Genomic DNA, 22,652 nt, shown 5'->3' with positions numbered 1-22,652 from the left:
CATTCAAACCCCCCCCCCCCACAATCTCTCTCTCTCTCTCTCTCTCTCTCTCTCTCTCTCTCTCTCTCTCTCTCTCTCTCTCTCTCTCTCTCTCTCTCTCTCACACACACTGGCCAGCTATAATATTCCAGCGGCTGTGAATAATAGACACAAAGGGTTTAATTGACAAGGCATTTTAAACCCTGCCAGTCGCAGTCCGCTCGTAGTTATCCTTGCAGCATGATTTTTCTCACGGAGAAAAGCAGTTTTCCTGCATGAAAAATGGCACACTGTCTGTTTTTGAATAGTCTCGTGTTGGTTATGTTCAGAATGGCATTGCAATATCATGCTATTGACTTTTATGTGCATAGTGTGCATGCAATAAGTAAATGTCATGCCTATGCGCTCAAAAAAAAGTATACTTGCACTAGGCTATATCAAATCAAACGGTGTGCTATATTATATGGTGTATTGATAAATGAGCAAATGTTAAGACATTTACACAAAAGTGGATTGTTTCAAAATTGCTTTAATTATTGACATAACTGAAAAACCACTGAGGCCATGTGATGACAACATAGAACACTGAAATATTGATCAATACATAATACATTTTGTTAACAAATAGCTACTATTTAAAAAAAATGTTGAGAATTATTTTATTTATTTTTTTTTGCAGTAAAATGTGTGCTAGTATTCACTTCCTAACTGCCAATATGTACCCTGACACAGGTATATTCCATTCCAAACATAACAAATATTTACTTTTTGCATAGGCTTTTTTTTTTTTTTTTTTTACATATGGGTTTTATATAGATCCTATTTAAACAAGTTGTCTATTCCATTCATAACATCGCCAATATGTATTCCTTAACATTCTATTTCTAAGTAGTATAGGCTGTATACAGTGCATTAAGCAGTACGCAAGTATTGATACGGACTGCGAGTAGTTCCAGAATGATGCGCGTTACCAAGCGCGCACTCCCATTGGTTGATATGCGCGCGCACGGGGGTTGGTGCGCTATTATTAAAGCCGCGACTGGACGCGCACTGCCAACAGACAGTTCTGTCCTGGAGTACCGGAGACCCGAACGAGGGTGAGACGAACAATAACATATGGATTGAAGCAAGGACAGTAGGACCACAAACCACTTCACGTAAGTTTAACTGAGATTCAACAGGCTTTTAATAGAGGAGCAGTTTTGGAAAAGTTTAAATCCATACATACAGTAATTATATGCATTCATATGCATTTAAAACTAAACGTCTGAGTCCTTTAGAGATGCAGTAGGCCTACTGCTCATTAGAAATGTGTTGTGGAATGTGGAGATCGCAGACACGTCAGTTTTACAGGTGTTTTGAGATGAACTATTTTCAAATAAGTAAAATTTTCTATCTCTTAAAAATGTACCACACTCTTAAAAATAAAGGTTCTTTATTGCAATTGATGGTTTCATGAATAACCTTTTTACATCCGTGGAATCTTTCCATTGCACAAAAATGTATTAGTGGGAATTTTAGATTATTCAAATGTTCTTTTAGGAAAGAAAAAAGAGGTTCTTTCAAGAACTGTTAACTGAAGGGTTTCTTTGGGAAACCCAAAATGGTTCTTCAGTGGCATTGTTGTGGAAAAAAAACATTTTAAACCTCTATTTTAAAAGTACATGGTAACTTTAGTTAGTTTATTGTTACAAAAAAAGTAATTAATACTTACAAAAAAAGTACCATAGTGTTACCCTGGTATTCTTGGAAGTATCTTGATTCCTACACAATTTGAAGGATGTGGTATTTTATTAGAAACTAATGTTACCGTGGTATGTTTTTGTAAGGGATAGCCTTATCAATCATTATCACTTCACATCTGCATGTAAAGTCTTTCATGTGTACCAATTTAGACAATGCAGATGTTTATGTACATGATTTACTTTAGAAAAGATAAAGTACCCCTTTTGCTGCTCCGTCTCAGTGTTGTGCTTCTGCAGTCACAGAGCAAATACTGCGCAATACATATTTCATATCGCAATGTGCTGCGGTCTCCACACATTGAACTCAGACAGAGTCTGAGACAGAGTGTTGTGCAGAGGACTCTTTCAGAGGAGAAAGCTGTGTGCATCAAGTGTGTGCAGGCATTGTCTAATAGATCAGGGTTTTTCAACATTTACAGACCAACTCGGACCAAGACAAAGCAACATGGGACCTCAAAAAAAAATATAAAATTTTTCTGAGTAACACTATTGCTTATTTGTGATATATACAGCTTACAAAAATAGTACAAATATTTATTATGACTAATGGGTTATACCATGCAGTGAAAATATTTTTTAAGGGTCAGATCAGGAAGAAATAGCTCACTAAGATGCACTAAGACCTTCACGGACCTCAAGGTGTCAATATTTAATAAAAAGAAATAATAGAAAGTATAAAAATACTTTAATGTGTGTTAGGACATTGTGATACTTGAAATACAACATCAATCAGTTGATTTTGTGTATGTGTGTGTATATACTATACACATGAATAATGTGGCATCTACACAAGGTGACAGTCTACAATTGATAATGGAGACGGAGGCAGGTGTCAGCTGTCTTTAACAATTGCTTTAACAATAGTGTGTTAAGATACTGTCAGAATCTCCCAAGAATCCACTGGGTGACAGTGTACCCAAAGCAGTGAGAAGGTGGACTGATTCAGTTTGTATTTGCATTCATGAATTGCAGGTGTCAGTGTGGGTTGATGATTCTTCATTTCACTATCTGTGCACACAGGGTGCAATTGCACATCTCTCCCAGACCTCGCAGAGAGATGTGGCTGCTGGAAAAGATCCGCGGTTCAGTGGAGGGAAACGTTCTCCGCCAAGGAGACTCGGCGGACAAACAGGGCAAAGCCCCCACCTACTGCAACGTCCTCACCCCTGACAAGATCCCTGACTTCTTTATTCCACCCAAATTCGTGTGCTGCCCACCAGAGGAGGAGACGCCAGAGATGAAGCCAAAAAACGAGCTCCACTCTTCAGCGTCAGAGCAGACCATATGCTGCAAGAAGCCTCAGGGCAGTCCACGCAGCCCACGCCTCATTAACAAGTTGGCTGGAGACACCAAGAACTTGCTCAAAGCTGCAAACCGCCACATCATCCAGATTGAGAGCGCAGATGACTTGGTGGTTGGGGAAGTGGGTGACCTCAACACGAACGCCGACCCGCAGTCCCAAACGGCCATGTCCCTGCCCTACGTACCCAAAGCGCAAACCTCCTACGGTTTCGCCACGCTCATGGAAAGTCCTCACACGAGACGTAAAGAATCCCTCTTTCACAGCGACCCCACAAGTCCGCTTACCTCACCCAACACCCAACGCAAGTCGCAGGGTAACCACCTAAACCCCAGCGACTGCAACGCCTCCCACTCCAACCCCTACCGGTACTTCAGCGGAGGGGAAAGTGACACTTGCTCTTCGGCCGAGTCCTCCCCATTCAACTCCCCTCTATTATCTCGTTCTGCATCTCTCCTCAAGGTGTTCACCCACGAAACCCAAGCCAAAGTAACCCGGGCCAAGCGCTCCTTCGCCCGGCACAGTTCTCTCTCCACTGATGAGTGCAGCTCTGTGGAGACCAGCCCGAATATTCAGAGGCGCCTCCGTTGCCCTCCTTCCCCTGCTTTCCGTGGACGGAAATACGGGGGTAACATGGATCGCTTCACGCAGCACACCGTCAACCTCCACAAGGGAGGAACTCTACGCCTCTGCACAGACTACGACATCGATGCCGCCCGGCTTCACGTGCGTGTGCTGGCGGCCGAGGACCTCTATGACAAGCAGTTTGACGTGAAGAGCATCAACTGTTGCGTGGCTCTGTACCTGAACCCGGGAAAGCTCCAGAAACAGCGTAGCACCATTATCAAGAACAGCCGCAACCCCGTCTTCAACGAGGACTTCTACTTTGACTCCCTTCCTGTTGCGCAGGTGAAAAACCTTGCCATCAAGATGAAGGTTGTCAACAAGGGCACCAGTCTGAAGAGAGACCACCTACTGGGCGAGAGGGAGGTGCCCTTGAAGGAGCTGCTTTCCGGGATCTAGAAGTCTAGTTTCGTCCACCACCTGGGCATGGGACAAACGCCTCAATGCAGTCTTCAACTTGCAGAACCAGACAATGAAATATTCCAGCTTTGATTCCAAGTACTGAAAGTGATTGGAGTTGCAGAACTCTCCAACTAACTGTGTGCACCTTCCTAATTTGTTTACCAGCAGTGAGAGTGTATGGATGTACTGTATGTGTGAGATCTTCTGTATATATCCTCTGTGTGATTGTACAGGCATGCTCCGATTGTTCCCAGGGTTTGTGTTTGTGCTGAGACCAACGTCGTCTTGATTCCAGACCCTGCTGGGTCTCGCTGTTGGAGACACCGATAGAGAAAAAGATAAAAACAGCTCTCCATCCACATCGCTATCTCGACAGCAACAGCTCATTTAGTTGACTGATGCTTGAAGTCACTTAATGCCAGAACACAAATGCATGCATCATCAGCCGGTTTGAGCCTTAAAAATGATGAGAATGACAACTATATATTTTTCCCCTGTATTGCTGTAATACCAGTGTTTCGCCTTATCCCTCTTTAGGGTTTAAGACTGTGACATTTCTCTCAATCTCACTGTAAAACTACTGGACTTTTGCTGTTTTTTTTTTTTTGTTTTTTTGAGAATTGAATCTGTGCAGTTAAAAACACCCTTCAGCCTTACTGAGTGACAAGCTGCTCACTTTGAGTGACAGAACTTTAGGGAGGGTGTGATTGGTCAGAACATATGACATCATCATGGATGTCATGACATCATGACTTCTGTAAATAGAAGGCTGTTCTAAATCTGCACCTGAAATGACTCCGTGTTCCCTATAAAGTTGACTAAACCATGCACTGTTTGGAGAAAGACTTCAAAATTGGAAACAAAAAATTGCCAAAAATTAGCATGGTATTATTACCATGCTAATTGGACCTGCTACTGTGGTAGTGCCATGACTTATTTTTTATTTATTTTTTGCAGTAACTTTGATCAGCATGGGCTTTTGGGCATGTTCTCTATTAATATAATAGTTTTTTGTTATTTATATGAATATAGTAATCATTCAGAAATTAAAGTATTGTACTATTACGATCTGATACCATCACTTTATCATGGTGAAACCATAGTTTTGGGATATGTGCCATGGTAAAACAATGCTTTTGGACAAGTGCCATGCTAATACCGTGGCAATATTTGAAGTACCATATTTGCATGGCAGTCCATACCATGTAGTCCCAAGTTTTTGGATATTAACCCTGATTATACAACGGTATTCTTTGAGGTGCCATGTAAATACCATGGTATTCATTCAGTGCCATGATACTGTGAATATCAAAGTATTGCTTTACCATGGTACTATATTTGTAAGGCATATACTAGTAACTATAAGCTACACTGGGTAAAGGCTATGCTAACATACACTACGCTTGCAAAGAAGTTTCTTCGGAAACTTAACGTGTGCGTTTATGTTTCTAAAGAACATTTACTGTGCCCACTAGTGCCATTTTAGCTTCAATCTCAGGTTAGGGAACATAATGCTTTTTAGTACGTGTGCACTTTTAATGGAGTATGTTGTTGATTTGCAACAGTTTATGGTGCGTTGTGGGTAACGTTTAGTAAAGTATACAATTGTTCAATAATTTGGGATATCCCCCAGAAAGTATGAAGTTTTTTCATACACTGTTTAAGTTCATAAAGTGTTCAGATGATTATTCTTCTATTAAATATGTGCACAGAGTTTTGGCATGTTTATAGTAGATGTGTGTGTGTAGATGTCTACCAATGGGAGCAGTTGCATGGCAAAGTGTTCAAGCCCTCACGATTTAATTTCTAATGTTATGGAGTCAGATTGTAAACGTAAGATATAAGCTCACATCTTTTCTTAACATATTCCCCTGTGTTGGATCCACATCGCTAGCGTAATCTTGTGTACTGTACTTTAATATTTATGACACCCAATTGACCTGTATTTTTCTCATGCATTGTCTTCATTGGGATCTCAAGAGAAAAAAGGTGTTAAATAGTAATGAAAAGTCTGTCTTGAAAGGTTTTTATATCATAGTTAAAAAAAAAAAATCCTCCATGAAGAAAATGTATGGGATTTTCACCCCCAGAACCTTCTGTTGCACTCAAATACTGTTGATTAAAGCAGAGTAAGATGAATTTGGACTTTAAAATGACTGTTGTATAAGACACTGTAATGCGTCATACATCTCAAGCTCTTTGTATGACCTAAAGAGTGTCCGGTAATATTCCTGAGAGCTCTTCAATCAGGTTACTGCGCTCCTCGGTTCTTGGATTCACACAATTACACCGCTATTAGAAGTGAGACAGATTGTCTCACAGTTCTGGCTTCAGTTCAAGGAAACACATCTGTGTGTTTTTGATGAATCATTTGCATATCCTTAAGGGTGAAGTGTGTAATTTATATGCCATATGCCAAATGGAATTGCAACTAGGTTTTCACATTTTCCATTGAAATGTGAGTGATGTTTGCCTGTGCAAAAGTTGCTGTTTACTTGTTGTTCGTTGCTAAGGTGTTCTGAGTGGTTGCTAGGCCATTTGCAACTTCCATAATCTGGCATTTTTACTGTGTTAAACAAGATTTCAATGAGGAAAATGTCAGGAGGGAAACACTTGGTTCTATCCATGAGAGTTGATTGAATGGTGAAAAATAAGAGGGGTTGGTGATGTCAACCAGAAAGTCGTTTCAGAGGCTTTTGTTTAATGATTCAAAATAGAGTTGTTGTTTTTTTTTTTCTTTGGAATAATATAGACGAATGAATCATGCCCAATAGGGATGTTCCTGAAGCCGAATATTATGTTCGGAAAGGAAATGTCACATTCTACGGAGCCCCTAAAAGGACATGGTGATGAGAGAATAAAATGATTTCATGCTTTCGCGTTCTTTCGCAATTATATATTGTATAATTATATTGGCATCAGGGAGTCGCTATTGATATGCGGCGTATTGAAATCACTTTTGAATGCACGCTCGCTTTTTAGTTTCACTTTCCAATTCGCAATCATGCATTCTCTGTTTATAGGGATTGGAGGTACTGACTACGCATTTTACCAGATGAGATATTTGTAAAGTCCTCCATCATCGTGCTGTCAGTCATCTCTCCTTACTATATTCACATGATAAATCTGATGTACTGTAATGTAACCGACCATAGAATGCATTATTCATTTTCTGTGCCTTTGCGAATTCGTATTTAGGCATCGGACACATCCCTAATGCGCAATGAAGGTGAGGTCACATTGGGAGAATTTTGCCGCCAAAAAAAGGTCCATTGTTTATTGTCAATAGTGTAGTGATGCATGAAGCAATCAAGCAGCTTTTTTTTGGTCAATGTGGCAAACCTGTGTGACTTAAAGAGATAGTTCACCAAAAAATGTAAATTCTGTCATCATTTACTCCCCCTCAAATTGTTCCAAACCTGTATGAGTTTTTAACACAAAATAAGATATTTTGAAGAATGTTGGTAAGTTTACAGTAGCCATTTATTTCCATAGTTGGAAAAATTACTATGGAAGTCAATGTCTACCATCAACTGGTCTGGTTACCAACATTCTTCAAAATATCTTCTTTTGTGAAAAACTCATACAGGTTTGGAACAACTTTAGGGTGAGTAAATGATGAGTACATTTTCATTTTGGGGGTGAACATCCCTTTAAACCCGCTGCGAAATCTGCATGGGGAAATCTTTCGCTCACGTGCAAAATTCACAATCTCATGGATTTCATTTGAAACGACTGGATTTTGGCAGCAGAAATTCACCAAAGAACAGTAAATGTGACTGCGTTGAAAAAAGAGTTTTCATTTCATCTTGACTTTACTTGCTATTTTCGATTTTGCCACCTTTCTCTCTCAATCAAAATCTGCTTATATTTTCGTGTTCACTTTAAGTTTCATGATATAGCATGCTGCATAAGTTTAAATAATTAGTTTTAGTGCTAAACAAGCTTTCCTTTTAAATGTAATGACTTAATTGATGAATTTGCCCTTTTCTAAATCACATTCCTGTTTTTCCTTCTTTCATTCATTCATTCATACTTGGGCATTTTCTGCTCTGTTGAGTTATCATCTTTCATCCTTCATTAAAAGCACTTCCATGTCACTTTCGACAACCTGAAAACCTTTACTTTAAAAAAAAAAAAAAGCCTGAACACCTTGAGCACACGGTCTGTAATTACACTCCGGATATGAATCACTCCATATGTGCTTCATGCGTATTCTTCACTGTAGACTTCCAGAGTACAATGATTCATTTATTAAATCATTTCTATTTCTATTTTCATCACTCTTTTAAAGCGACCAAATCGCCGATGTATTAGATTTCCCGTCAGAGCCATGTAGAAGTCAAAAAGTCTTATTCCTTTTTGATTGGCAGAGATTTCAAATTAGAAGAAGAGAATGGATTCCAGAAGAGATTCAATACGAGAGCGGTTGGGGTTAAATCACATTTATTTCCGTAGCCATATTGCTGTACGTGAGATTAAAGTGTCTCATGCTTGTGTTCAGATAAGTCATGGAGAAAAAAAAGTGCCTATCCACTGTACTTGATTCCCGTTCCTTCCCTATACGCCCGTCACCAGCCGCAGCGTTCCTATGCATGTGTACATAAACACACGTCACCCGTGATGTGCCATTTCAAACCCGGAAATCAACGTTCCTTTAATAGTGTATCTCAAAGATGTGGTGTTTCGGCTTGTTGTTATTCCGAAGATGGATGTGGTTATTATTAGATGCACTGTTGTCATGCCGTCGATTTTGTTTATCCAGTGGTTGATTCTCTCTTTGTTTCTCTTCCTCTTTTCCAGACTGATTTTCTATTCATAACTTTACTGGATCATGCTATTGCTTTGTCTGTTTTCTTACCTTGCTCAATAAAGGTTGTGTAGATGGTGTACAAAGATTGCTCTCTGTCCTTTAACCCCAGAATGTTTCTGGAAATGTGAAGCATGGTCTTATTTGTATTTGCAGTCTCATGCACAAAGTGTGTTTGCATTTATTTTTGCATGTTTGCATAGGCACTAAAACGTACAATATCAACATATAGCAGCATCTAAAACTTTAGAAACATACAAAACAAAAAGGATTTGAGCTTCATACAATATTGAAGTCATAGAGAATTCAAAGCTCAAGAAAAAGAGTGCAAATGTCATTACACTTTTATTGGACCCATCTGTATTTCATTTAAGGTATTTTAAAATGATTAGTAATTTTCTGCTAGTACATTTTCTGTATTTCTATGCATTTTATAAGTTGTACAATGCAAAAAGGTTTACAATTTAGATGCTGCTTATATGATGAAATTGTACGCTTATACTTTACGTGCAAAAACCTACAGAATAAAGGATGAGATCATGAAATGCGGTAACCGTTGTCAGTAACCGTTCTTATTTCATTGTAGTCTAAGAAAATAAGAAAATGTTTAGAATATCAGTACGTTCTGTCTGAGCCTGAGAAATCATAATTGGAGACACTTGGTGTCCAAATGGCAGATTTGTTGTTCGTGTTTCTCCAGGTGTTCTGTCGAAACATCTGAAGATTCAGTAAATGGCAAAATGACAACAGTGTGTTCTTCATGTTAAAAAAAGAAAAGGTTTGCACTGTAAAAAAGTGGTGCCAAAGTTACAGCTTGCAGTGAAATGTAGGGCTGCAGATAATCAGTAATATTTATATTTGATAAAGTTCATTAGTTTTTGTGCTTTCCACAAACTTATAAGTGACGTCAATTTGTAACAGTAAATTATTATTTACATGAAGCTGCAATGGAGCACTTTACATTAAACGTTTTAATGAGGATCATTAGTGTAGTTTCACATGGCCAGGTTGCATCATTAAATGCTTGGATATTTGAAAGCATCTTAACAGCATGATACTGATGCCAAACAAACATGGTGTTTAGTCTGATGGCAAAAAGCCTTTTAGTCTCTCACCAGACTGAAAAACCTTCGTCCAGCTGCTTCAGACTCTCCCACAGGCTTTCTGGTAAATCTGAGATGTCATTTGGCGTTTAATGGCAGTAGCTTCTCGTTTCTGCTGTCCAATACAGTGACTGGTGAAGCACCCGAGCAACAGCTGCTGTCTCTCCAATGTCGGCCTGCTGAAGCTCCTTCACAGTTGTCTGTAGTGGCCTCCATAATTTTCACGCATGGTCCGGTTTTGAAGATGACCTACATGCATGCTCTAGGTACATTTACAGTTGCGTTCCTTACTTTTCTTGTTTTTCAGTTACTTTTCTGCTTTTGACTATTCTCATGGTAATTTCTGCCACAATGCTGACTCCAATAAACAGGTTTTGCTGGATTCTGAGCATGTTATTAAAGATGACCTATTATGCCCTTTTATACAAAATGTCATACAAGTCTCAGGTCTCCCCAGAATCCGTCTGAAGTTTCAGCTCAAAATACCCCACAGATCATTTATTACTATGTTGTTAAGGCCCATTTTCTGCATATCAGTCTAAACTTCAGATATATGGTTTTCTGAGCGCAACACATCCAAAGCACACACAGAGAAAGCTTGATGTCAGATGACGTGTCCAGTGAGTATTAAACTCTATTAAAGTTCTTTTTCACGTGTTATTGCGCTTAAACGGTCAAGGTTATATCAAACAAAGTTCACAAACACAGTCTGTTATGTATGTGAACCTAAACAGCAGGGAAAGAAATCACATGTGTGTATTAGATCTGTGTATTAAAGTGAAAGCAGCGTAATATACAGTACCTACTGCTGCATATGCTGTTGATATGAATCAAACCATAAAAGAAAATCACTCACGCCTCTTGACTGAATAAATTTAGTAATTCATAAGTTTATAAATTTAATAAGAATAGATTTCTTACTTGAATGCTGCTGTTAAATGCTCTGGTAATCCAGAGTTCTCGCGAGAGCACAAGTTGAATTTGCTCAGCGAGTTACTCTGGCGTCGAGTAATGATGTTTATTAAATATGCCCTTGTATCCGAGCTGCACCAATCACATCGGGTTATCTGATATAGGCGGGCCAGAGGCGAGCTGAACAGAAGACGACAGCGCTGTGACGTCGAAGTCATTAGTAAACATTGCAAGATGGCTATGGATGAACACCAGTTGTTTGAAAAGGCTTTGGCCGCTACAATGAACGAGTTAGACTTTTTCTCTAAAAGAGGAACAGAAGACGGCGCTCGAATCGTTCCTTTGCAAGAAGGGAGTTTTTGCTGTTTTGCCGACCGGATACGGCAAGAGTCTAACCTACCAGTTAGCTCCGCTGGTAGCTAAGCGTATGGGGCTTGTTGTGATTGGTCGTAGTGTTATCCAATTGCGTGCAGTGAGATTTTCAAATGCATGCTTGGTGCCGCCCCTCGAGCTGGCCGATTTTCATTAGTCGATGCCAGACCATTAATCTTTCGGATTTGGGTCTGGATTTCCAGGCTAGCTGTTAACCCTCTGGGGTCTGAGGGGTTTTTGGGGTCCTTGAGATGTTCTGACATGCCCTGACATTTGTGCTTTTTTCAGTTGCTTATAAACATATTAATGGCAAAGGTGTAAATTCACTCTATTTAGCACAAACAGGGCTACCATAATATGTGAACAACTTGCATGTACATGTTTGTATTTTTGATAGAATAATGTTTATGCATGGTTTTTTCAAAAACAAAAAACTAAAGTTTCTGAAATAAGGCCATAAAACACATTCTAAATATATGTAAATAAGACTTTTGACTAATGGATGACGTTGCCTAGAATTTTTTCTTCAAAATTATGTGAAAATCAACCTGCCTAATCATTCACATAACACAATACATTGATTTAAATCTTGTAAAACACTTTTTGTTTGGAAAGGCCATATGCGGGTGGGCGTGATTCACACCTGCGGAGACAATGGGGCCCGCATAATGAGGCTGCATACGTAATGAGCCTTTCATTCAGGTGTGTGACTGAGCCACAAGAATGCAAGGACAATATATAACTGGTTTGTTGTTTTTTTCCACAAATTTTGCTTGCAAATTGTACAATATCCAAGGTAAACATTTCTAGTAATTGTGCAGTTAATTGTTCTCATACTGTATTTTCAGATTTGGAATATATTCTCTTCCCAAATGTGTCACTAATAAAGCATAATAAAATTATTTAAAGAGAAGGCTTATAATGACCTTTTAAATGCTCTGGCGAGGAGAAATATCTATAGGATCTTCTTAGACACTGCTTATGATTTTTGAGGGTTAAAAAAGAGGAGTGGGTGAGTTTTTGCCATTATAAGGTTGTGTACACACACTGCAAACACACATTTATGTTCAAACATCATGTAAAAGTAAATTTTGTAAATAGGTCCCCTTTAAACTAAACATTTGTGCTGTAGTAATTCATATACTTCATATCATATGGACACCACTTAAAATATACCAATGTCATTGCATTAGACACAAAAGACTCAATTCCTGCTACTGCATGTTTAACTTTTTGGAGTTGCTGTATCTATATACGTTTATAGAGTTCTGATTTACTACAGAATTGTTTTATGCTTTGCTAAATGAAAAGTGTTTACTTTTCCAGAGCGAGTCTTCGGCAAGCTGAACAAAGATTTAAGTTGTGTTATCTTCTTGTGCGAGTATCTCTGGTTAGCAAGGTCAAGTTATTTTTGTGAAATTGCAGTACAGGAACTTTCCCACTTTAATTCGACTGCATTCGGTTTGTCACAAGTGATATTTCATTTTTGCCATTTTGCAAAGAGGAACTCCAAATTGTACAGCCTGAAACAATAGCATTTTTCTTCTTTCTTATTCATTAATGACCACATATATAACAATGCTGTGCTAACATTAGCCACTGCATAAATTGATCGGGAGATTAGTTTTTATTATTATTTGTGTAAGGATTCTGTGTTTCCACAGATGTTTAATGTTTTGGACAGATGCATTTTGGCCATATTTCATTGGTAGTCATTTATAAGATGGTGCTTAGGCTATATTGTTCTTTTAAGTCAATTACAGCCACTCCAACAAAAAAAACAAAAAAATGTAAAGAATGATGTGCTATTAGCAGCAATAGTACTAGGATACAGAAACCTTGACAGTTATGAAACTCAAGACAGTTATAAACCCATAATGAGTTTTTGGATTAGATTTGGGAGCTCTCTCTACTAGAGTGAGTGAGTTTGAAGTGTTTAAATGTGCTGCTAAAGAACTGCACAAAACAGTAAGCAGCCTTTGTAAGACAACAAAAGAAAACATTTAAAATAGTTAAAGGGATTGTTTCCCCAAAAAAGGAACATTCTGTCAAAATTGATTCACCCTCATGTCATTTCAAACCACTTACTTTCTTCTGTTGGAGATGGAGATTCTGCGACAAAAGCCAATAGAACCCAGTATAATGAGAGAATCTGTCTAAACTGAAAACGACTTGACAAATCCCCGATGATAAACTGATGTCCTATTCTGATGTACTCCAAGTGCTTTCGCTACTTCTGACAAGAAAGTTTCAACTAAGTATTTTTCTTTGCAACTACATATCATCTAACTCTCATTAGAGTGACTGTCTAATATCTGCTAACATTTTATTTTGATGCTCCCTCAACAGACATTCTTCTGTAGGGCTCTTTCAAATCTTTCAAATTATTGATGAATAGGCTAAATAAAGAGTATATCTTGAATCAAAACAGATGGTGTCTGTGAATATTAAAACACAAAAGACTATTTAAATATGAGTCCTGCATGTTCTGTGTGAATGAATGGTGCAGACTCATGGTATTATTTACGCGTGACGCTCGCTGTGTTTTCAGCCTCTGCCGCCTCACTCTATGAGGACATGAATGCATGAACTTCATCTCCAGAGCCGCTCTGAGAGTCACTTCATGAACATTTCACCGTTTCATTTGAGAAAAAATAAACTCAAAGGGCTTCACGGCAACCCGTCAAAATAAAAGTCCAGTTTAACATGAAGAAATTGTGACAGAAATATATAATACACCTAATAATAATAATAAATTATAATTAAAACTTTAATTATATGTTTCCATGTTTTAATTTTAACAGTAAAGCTGTTGTGCAACAAAAAATGTCATATGTTCAAAAGATGAATTAAATCAATGTTTTATGCCTCCATTTGATTGCCAGAAGAATCTTCAAGATTCTTATTATATTAATGCGTCACAAAGTTAGCAAAATGAAATGTAAATTAACAAATGGGAGACTGGAGTTTATAGAGACCAGACATGGTATAGTTGAGGTTACATTGACCGTTGGTTCTATAGTAAAATACATAGCATCAAAGAAATAATAGTATCAAATGACACTACACAAGACAGTAAATCATTCACACAGTTTCCTGGGATGCATGTTCATTTATAGATCAGCTCGTCGATATAGATCAGTTAACTATAGATCAGCTCATCTATAAATGAATGCAGGAAAGCCTGTTTTAAGGTCTGTTTCTGTCTTGACCACATGACCACATTTTTCATAGCAATAAAGCCATCTTATCTGATCGTCGCCCTGGCGACTAAAACCTTTCCTGCTCTCTTGTCTCTTTTGGAGGGGGGATGTTTCATTCCTAAGAGTGGGCTTTAAAGCATATTTGTTAAATGTAACAAATAGTTATGTGTTTGATTGTCTCAGTCGTTACATTATATATCCTGAACCCTAACATCTAACCCTAAATATAGTCTACTAATACTCGAATGACTGCTAGTTGACATGTACTTTCAAAGTCACTTTCAGTCAGTAGAATGTTTAAAGTGGACCATTGAAATAAATAAGCCGTAATGAATTATGTATCCATAATTTGTTTTTCCATTCAATTCAACAGGCTTCACAAAGATCAAATCAGTTCAGACAGATGTGGAAAACTCTACAAGGGTCAACAAGTCAAGAATCAATACATATTGCGAAAAGGATTACATAGACCGAAAATGACTTCATTTCAACAATGCACTAAAATTGCAGGAAGACGTAATAACATTGTTTTGCCTTATGGATGCTCATAGACATAACTTATATTTATGCTAATTATAGCTTTCATGCCTGACTGAAGAAATCATTTGTCAGTCTTTCAAGTGGCTTTTCGGCAGAATAACAGCCAACTGCAAAAAGTCTCCCATATTGTGTTATGGATTGTGGGTTTGGCCGAGGGTTTCTATGGCAACTATGCAGAACATTTACCGTCCGGTTTGGAATCCAAGTTGATCAGAATGTTCTGTGCATCTGCTTTGAAAAATATTTTTAGAGAAGCTTCTGGAGTGACAGATAAAGACCGCAAACTGACTGCAGAGTTTAGGCAAGGTTAGCCTGAACTTCTGTAGTTTTGTCTTTACTTTTTCAATTGTATTCTGTTCATATACTTCCAACATACATTTTAACCTGAATGCATGCAGGGCAAGTCTGACTTTTTACCAAAGCTTCTCAGTTGAAGTCAGTGTTAAAATTGCCTCAGCTATAATATGAAAGGTCCGTGGAAAGTTTGAAGATTTTGTTATAGCTGACAGACTATAGGAAATGAAACAAAATCAAGGTTAAAGGCACTGTTTCTTTGGCCCTGTTTACACCTGGTTTTAAGATGCGTTTCGGTCGATCGGATCACAAGTGGACTACACTAAGTACTGGTGTAAACGGGGTCTAAAATGTTTTAAGCTTGTAACCGGATTGCTTTCATAGTGTAAACGCTCATGTGATTGAATGTGTTCGAACAGCTACAAAAGACCGTCTACTGAACTAATGTGTAAACATTATAGGAAGAGCTCTAGCCAGACGAGATTTAAACTTTATCAGCTGAAGACCCAAGTTTAGTCTGAAGATGAAAAATGTACCAAGGTAGGGATGCACGATATATCGGCCACCATATCGGTATCGGCCGCTATACAGTACAGTATGTTCATATTTAATGTTATCATTATCGACCCGATAAAAAAAATTAGGCTGATATATTAAAGCCGATAAATGATAGATTATTTCCTTCAGCTGAGACACTTCAGATGTGCACTGTTAGACATGATTGTTTTGAATTGCTTGAAATATGATTGGAATCACTTCAAAATCAAAATCCAGTTCAGTGCAACATGTGCAGAGCAAGCCTGTCATATAGGACACATAAAATTACAATGAGAACATCATAATAATTGTGGGCTTGGGACATGGTGAGAACTTTTATTTTTGTAATCAGGCACTCAAAAATTATGTAAAAATTTGGATTTAGATTTATCGGCCAATATATCGGTTATCGGCTTTCAAATATAAAGAGTTATTGGTATCGGTCAAAATTTTCATATCGGTGCATTCCTATGCCAAGCACAATGTTCTCTCAACATTCCTGATTTCTAACACACACTCACAGCGTTCGGCTGGTCTTAAGGCTGTCAGAGCAGAAACTAAAGCTGATGCTCTCCGTGTGTCTTCTCCGGTCCATTGTAAATTGCATGAGCTTATTTTGTTCATTTGATCGAAAGATCTGAAAAAAACAAGCATATATTTACCCGTCCATAAACCCTCTCCTCGAAGAAATTAGGACAGAAGTGGTTGAAAGTGGACAAAAGAGACGGATTAAAAAAGCAGGTGTAAACGGGAAAGTGTCTCCCTCGTCTACTTGTGATCCAATCGACCAATACGCATCTTAATACCAGCTGTAAACAGGGCCTTTGAAAAACTGTTTAATCTTTTTGTTATACACTGCAAAAAAAAATTTTTTTACTCTATTGTTTTCGTCTTGTTATTATCTCAACATTCTTCAATCAAGATACATTTCTTGACAAGCAATTATTTTCTGAAAAATTAACAAATAAATTGAGTTTTTGCTTAAAACAAGACAAAATATAATAATAATAATAATAATAATAATAAACTTTATTTTCTATAGCGCCTTTAAAAGTAGTATCTCAAAGCACTTCACAAGAATAGAAACAAGATAAAACATACAATTTTACAAACAATGCATTAATGGAAGAAAAAACAGATGAAAAAACAAATAAAAACATATTGTCAAATGTTCAATTAATAATAATAATAATATGGCAATTATGAACAATCATGTAAAAGCTACCCTAAACAAATACGTTTTAAGGGATGATTTAAAAACACTAAGGGATTCAGCATGCCTAATCTCAGCAGGCAGGGAATTCCAAAGTTTCGGAGCATTCGAAGAAAAAGCCCTAACAACCATGGATTTTAAAGGAGAACTCCGGTCAATTTTAACATTGAGCTCATTTTTTTGTACATTTGGAGTGCTGTCAATACAGAGAACAACGACAAAAATCGGTGTTGCCTACACAGAGTTATTCTATTTTTAAAATTTGCACCCTGTTGACTTCAATGGGGCAAGTTTTAAACCTGCTTTTAGCCTCTTAACATCCTTGACGTGTCATTACAAGTGCACAGAAAATGTGTTGATTGCAGAGTTCACACGCATAGGTTTAATACCTATGATCACGCGCGTGAACTCGGCAATCGACTACTTTGGACTTCAACCGAAAAACAGGATGTAAACAAAGGTATTTGCGCTGGCTTAAATAACATCATTTTTATACATTTCTTTCACATCTACTGCAGTCAGACTCACTCGTGTTCACTCAGAAGGAATCACTCACATTTTCTGTGCACTTGTAATGACACATCAAGGATGTTAAGAGGCTAAAAGCAGGTTTAGTACTTGCCCCATTGAAGTCAACAGGGTGCAAATTTTAAAAATAGAATAACTCGGTGTAGGCAACACCGATTTTTGTCGTTGTTCTCTGTATTGACAGCACTCCAAATGTACAAAAAAATGAGCTCAATGTTAAAATTGACCGGAGTTCTCCTTTAAACGAGTAAGCGGAACAATTAGGCCAGCTTCCGAGGAGCGGAGATCACGTGCTGGTGTGTAAAGGGTTAAAAGCTCAGAGAGATAATGAGGTGCCAGTCCATGCAAAGCCTTATAGGTAAGCATAAGGATTTTAAAATCAACACGGCATCTGACAGGGAGCGAGCGGCAGAATTTTGAACCAACTGTAATTTGTTAAGGGTAGCTTTTGAGACCCCGGCCAGCAAAGCATTGCAGTAATCAATGCGAGAAAATACAAAGATGTTAATTCACTTTTCAGCCACCGGGAGTGACAACATGGGACGCAATCTGGCTATATTTCTTAGATGAAAAAATGACAGTGCTCTGAACATGAGGAGCAAATGTTAAATTAGTATCAAATATCACCCCCAATTTTTTTATCTGACAATAGGGTAAAAAACATTTTTTCCCCCCTTTGACCTCACTTCATTTTGATTATTTTTTCAGAGAACAGGGCTTAATATCTTAAGTTAGTGTGGGATATGTTTAGCTATTTTTACATAAGGCTGTTTCAGAAATAATTTAAAATATGATCATGAATATTATAATGCATTTTGCAAATGCATTTTACCTGTCCTCCATAGTCTCTGTTAGGAAACATAGTATATCAACTTTATATAGAAGCAAGAATACCAAGTAGAAAATGTTGCTATGGCAACAAAGGAACCATTGTTTCGTGATTTCAAAGGGTGAATGTTCTGAGAGTGGCGATATTTCATCAGATCACATGAGCCATAAAAGTTCAGAGTAACTCACAGAAGTTTAGGAAATGTTTCCTCTAAGGCTTGTTATGGTAATAAAACAGGCGCTGTGATCTTTCACCGGTTTTCCTCGACAACTGTAAACAATTCCATGGTTATTCTTTACTGGCAGTTGCTTTCAGAATCAAAGTAAAGGAGTATTAAAGCAGATTAAATGGCTCTGAGAGAAGCAAAACAGCAGTTTGATGTCAAACCAGGTACATTTAATACAAGCAAACTAAAAATGAAGCTCATTTGGGAGCCTTCAAAGAGAAATCAACTGTTTTTTATGGGTTTGATTGCATTCATAAAATAACTGAACCTAAACCATGATTGAATAAAATGTGAAGGCAGGTAAATTGCTCCATGTTTTGACAAATCATCTTCTCAACTGCTATGATTTATCCTCGCTGCAAGTGAAGCGCATTTAATGTAATCTAGGTTATATTTTCTTTTACCTTGCACAGTTTTGATTATGGTTTATGAGGATGAATGTATGTCGCATGTCTAATTTGTTTATCTTTTTAACCCTCATGCCCTATTCACATAACACCCCTTAATTGTTCGTTCATGGACAAATGTGGGCACAGAGGTCTCAGGTGTGATACAATTTTTTATTTATTTTTATTTTTTTATTTTTTATTATTAGCATGCAACATTGTTTTCCCCTGCTGTCTGTGACCATCAGACCATCAATCTCCAGTTGAGAACAACTGATTTCCAGCAGCATTAAATGTCTATGGACATGCCTATCAATTTCCAGAAGTGTCTTTTTGTGTCGAGCAGTCTTGACATCTGTAACCTTCACCCTCGTTTTTGTGTCGAGCAGTCTTGACATCTGTAACCTTCACCCTCGTAAATTCAATTTTTTTGAATTGCGCTTGCAACGCCAAGGTCATGGGTTCGATTCCCAGGGAAAGCAAGAACTGATAACAATGTAAATGTGTACCTTGGAATGCAATGTAAGTCGCTTTGGATAAAAGCATCTGCCAAAAGCATAAATGTAAATGTATGTGAGTGGGTTTGTGCACATGATATATGCATATTATATGAATAACAGATGACATATCCAGGCATAGCTATCCATTTGGGTACTCTCTTTCGATAACATTTGAATGCGCTTCAGTAAAAATAAACCATCAAAATATGTTTCTAAGGTAAAATATGTGCTAATAAAAACAGCCTTTTTCATTTAAGGGGCTATATGTAGAATTCAGAAACTCTTGTTATTAGCGACACCGGTGGCCGTTAAGTGAACTGCAGCAGCTCTTAACGGCTCGTGCTCACTAACGTAGGGCCTACACTGAATGTGATTCATGGCCTAGATAAACTAACAGTGAATTTCTTTTTTGTTCTTCGCTTAGAATTAGGAAACATCTTTGCAGATACACTGTTAACGATCATCCAGATGCCATCCACGCTGCTGAAAGCCACGTTGAGATGAGTATGTAAATGAGTATGCGATGTGATGTTTGCACCAGCTCTGCGATTCACCAGAATCATGTCGACAGATGAGGTCATTAAAATTACACTGTTATGATATGATTACATAGTATATTTGAAACCATAGACTATATAGATCTAGCTATGTGAGACTATTTAAATTAATCCTTTTTCTTTGCATGACACATTGACATTACTGCACAGAATGGCTCTTTCGGCATTATCCTGAACATTTTTGTTATTTATTTATATAGTATTTATTAATATTTTAAATTAGCTTTTATTTGTATTTTCATATTTTCAGTTTAATTTTTAGTCATTTGATGTGCTTTTGTCATTTTAATTCGTTTTTTTAAAGCTAAATATTTCCAATGAGCTTTAATTTATTTTTAGTTTCAGTAATTTTACTTTAGCTTTATCTCATTTCAGCTAGTTTGTTTTTTTGTAATTAAGTTTGTTTTTCCACCTAAAAAGTTTAAGTTAACAATAACAACACTGGTTTGGAATAACATTGGGGTAATATAAATAATGAGATCCTTTTGAAAAACATGTGGTCAAACTAAAGACATTTTTCCTCAGTAAAATTTTCTGAATCTGAAAAGGAGACTATTTTGTTTCCAAATTTAAACCAAGCTAACAATACAAGCAACAACAGGCAATCATTTAGTCTGAATTTGTGCACTAATGTAAAACGCAGGGTCCTTTACTCACCCTACTGTGGAGAAGGAACTGGTGGAGACTGGGAGTTTGCGTTTGATTGGTCGGTGTCCTCCCCCCAGACGGCTTTGAGTGTGTAGATGAAAGCTCGCGTGGTGAGTTTTGATGATTGCGAGGCAATGGTGAATAAAGGAGCCAAAACGCTGCCGCACACCAATCACAACCTAATCAACATGAGCAGAATGCTATGTGCTCAAAAGGCACAGCACTGTGTATTCAACTGCTATTTATAAAAGATCAAATGCTGCCGGCCGCTCAGTGATATTCCGGTCAAAGCACAGCACTGAGTTGTTTATTAGATGGCAATTTAGATACGACCCCTAGATTTAGAGTTTTTGTGTCCAACTTTTGCTGGCTACTTATGACCCACTTTATATGCTGAAGTGCACACACACATATAAACATACAGTAGCTGCACATATTTTGCCACACTGATTATTTGTATTCAAAAAATTAATCAGAATGCACATGGGAAGGGGGGGATTCTGGTCATGTGATTCCACCCAAACAAGCCTATCGTGTTGCTGCCATAGAAACATGAGAAGAAATACAAAGTTCTGTCATGAAACTCTAGATGGTGCAGGCTAATAGGTCCTTAAAGGTGCATTGTGTAGATATTTAGGAGGATCTGTTGACAGAAATGCAATATCATATACATAACTATGTTTTCAGTGGTGTATAAAGACCTTACTTAATAAACCATTATGTTTTTATTACCTTAGAATAAGCCATTTCTATACATCCACTGTAAAAAAAAACCTGGCAGCTTTGGTTACCAGAAATTTACCGTAAAAAAATACGGTAGCAACATTTTAGGTTTTACAGACTTAACTAAAAATGTACAGTAATAAACCGTATTTCATTATCAGATATAATGTTAATTTGCCGACCTATTGAAGTATTAATATCTGTTTTGTTCCACTGTAATACTGTAATACACTGACATCCAACAATCACAGCAGTAATGAGAGTCACATGGTCAATCAAAGCAGTTCTTCCACAAGAAAGTTAATACTAATATATATAGAAGCTGCACAGTGTCATTCACACAAACATTAAACACCATCATGGTAACACACATGACATTTTAATTAACTAATGTACATAACTGATTAGAAAAAAACTAAGAAAACTATGACGAAACATAGTTATTTCAACAAAAATACAAAACGTGAAGTGTCACACAGGGAATTGTGGGAATGTCAATTTACAGTTTTTCACTGTAAATTATACAATGACTTGTTCGTTTTCACTTCCAAAAACTGTACATTTAACTGTATTTTACAGTAAAATTACATTAAATGTACCATAAGATCTATCACAGTTATTTAATGTATATAAGGAAACTTTCTGTTTACCAATTAACAGTTTTTCACTGTAGCATTTTACAGTCTTTTACTGTTAAAATCACAATCATTTTTTACAGTGGGTCCCCACATTGAAATAGCCATTTTGCGGCAACATGTTTCTACAGTGGCCCTAAACGGACAAACGCGTTTCGTCACTATGTTGTTCTTCATGCAAAGAAGCTATAGCTAAAGTCAGTGAATAAAACACTGACACAATGATGAACAAGTAACAATTCGCAATAACATATGGTTTTTACTGAATAGTTAAGTGCTCAACCTTCACTCTCAGAAAAAAAGGTACAAAAGCTGTCACTGGGACAGTACCCTTCAAAATGGTTCTAATATGTAACATTTAGGTACTAATATGTAAACTTTTGGAACTAATATGTACACTTTTGGTACCAGTATGTACCTTTGATGGACTAATATGCACTCTTTAGGTACAAAGGTGTACCTTTTGAAAAGGTACCGCCACAGTGACAGCTTTTGTACCTTTTTTTCTGAGAGTGTTCAAATACTTGGGTAGCATTTGCCTTAGCAGTGCAGCGCACTTTCAGAAACCCTCCACCTTCCCCAGCTC

The 22,652-nt window shown here is 37.5% G+C and overlaps 1 protein-coding gene and 1 long non-coding RNA gene across 2 annotated transcripts in view; both read left to right on the top strand.

The window, feature by feature from the left end:
- LOC307161906 overlaps positions 1-21,418 on the top strand; it is a 642,191-nt gene extending 620,773 nt beyond the window's left edge. Inside the window, exon 3 of the long non-coding RNA XR_013821814.1 lies at positions 21,315-21,418. This is a non-coding gene — a long non-coding RNA (uncharacterized lncRNA). The remainder of the gene's footprint in view (positions 1-21,314) is intronic.
- Positions 1,058-5,766, top strand: LOC307161039 (C2 calcium-dependent domain-containing protein 4C). The gene is made up of 2 exons (XM_079875495.1): positions 1,058-1,136; positions 2,745-5,766. Exon 2 carries the CDS (start codon positions 2,782-2,784, stop codon positions 4,045-4,047), a length of 1,266 nt encoding a protein of 421 aa, XP_079731621.1. The 5' UTR covers positions 1,058-1,136; positions 2,745-2,781; the 3' UTR covers positions 4,048-5,766.
- Positions 21,419-22,652: the final 1,234 nt, after the last annotated feature.

Source organism: Squalius cephalus (assembly GCF_949319135.1).
Source record: "Squalius cephalus genome assembly, chromosome: 7".
In the NCBI taxonomy this organism is placed as follows: Eukaryota; Metazoa; Chordata; class Actinopteri; order Cypriniformes; family Leuciscidae; genus Squalius; species Squalius cephalus.
This window is presented reverse-complemented; position numbering and strand designations above follow the sequence as displayed.

What these genes read in the sequence shown, in the direction of transcription:
- LOC307161039 (XM_079875495.1), top strand. Translation starts at nt 2,782, where the DNA reads ATGTGGCTGCTGGAAAAGATCCGCGGTTCAGTGGAGGGAAACGTTCTC.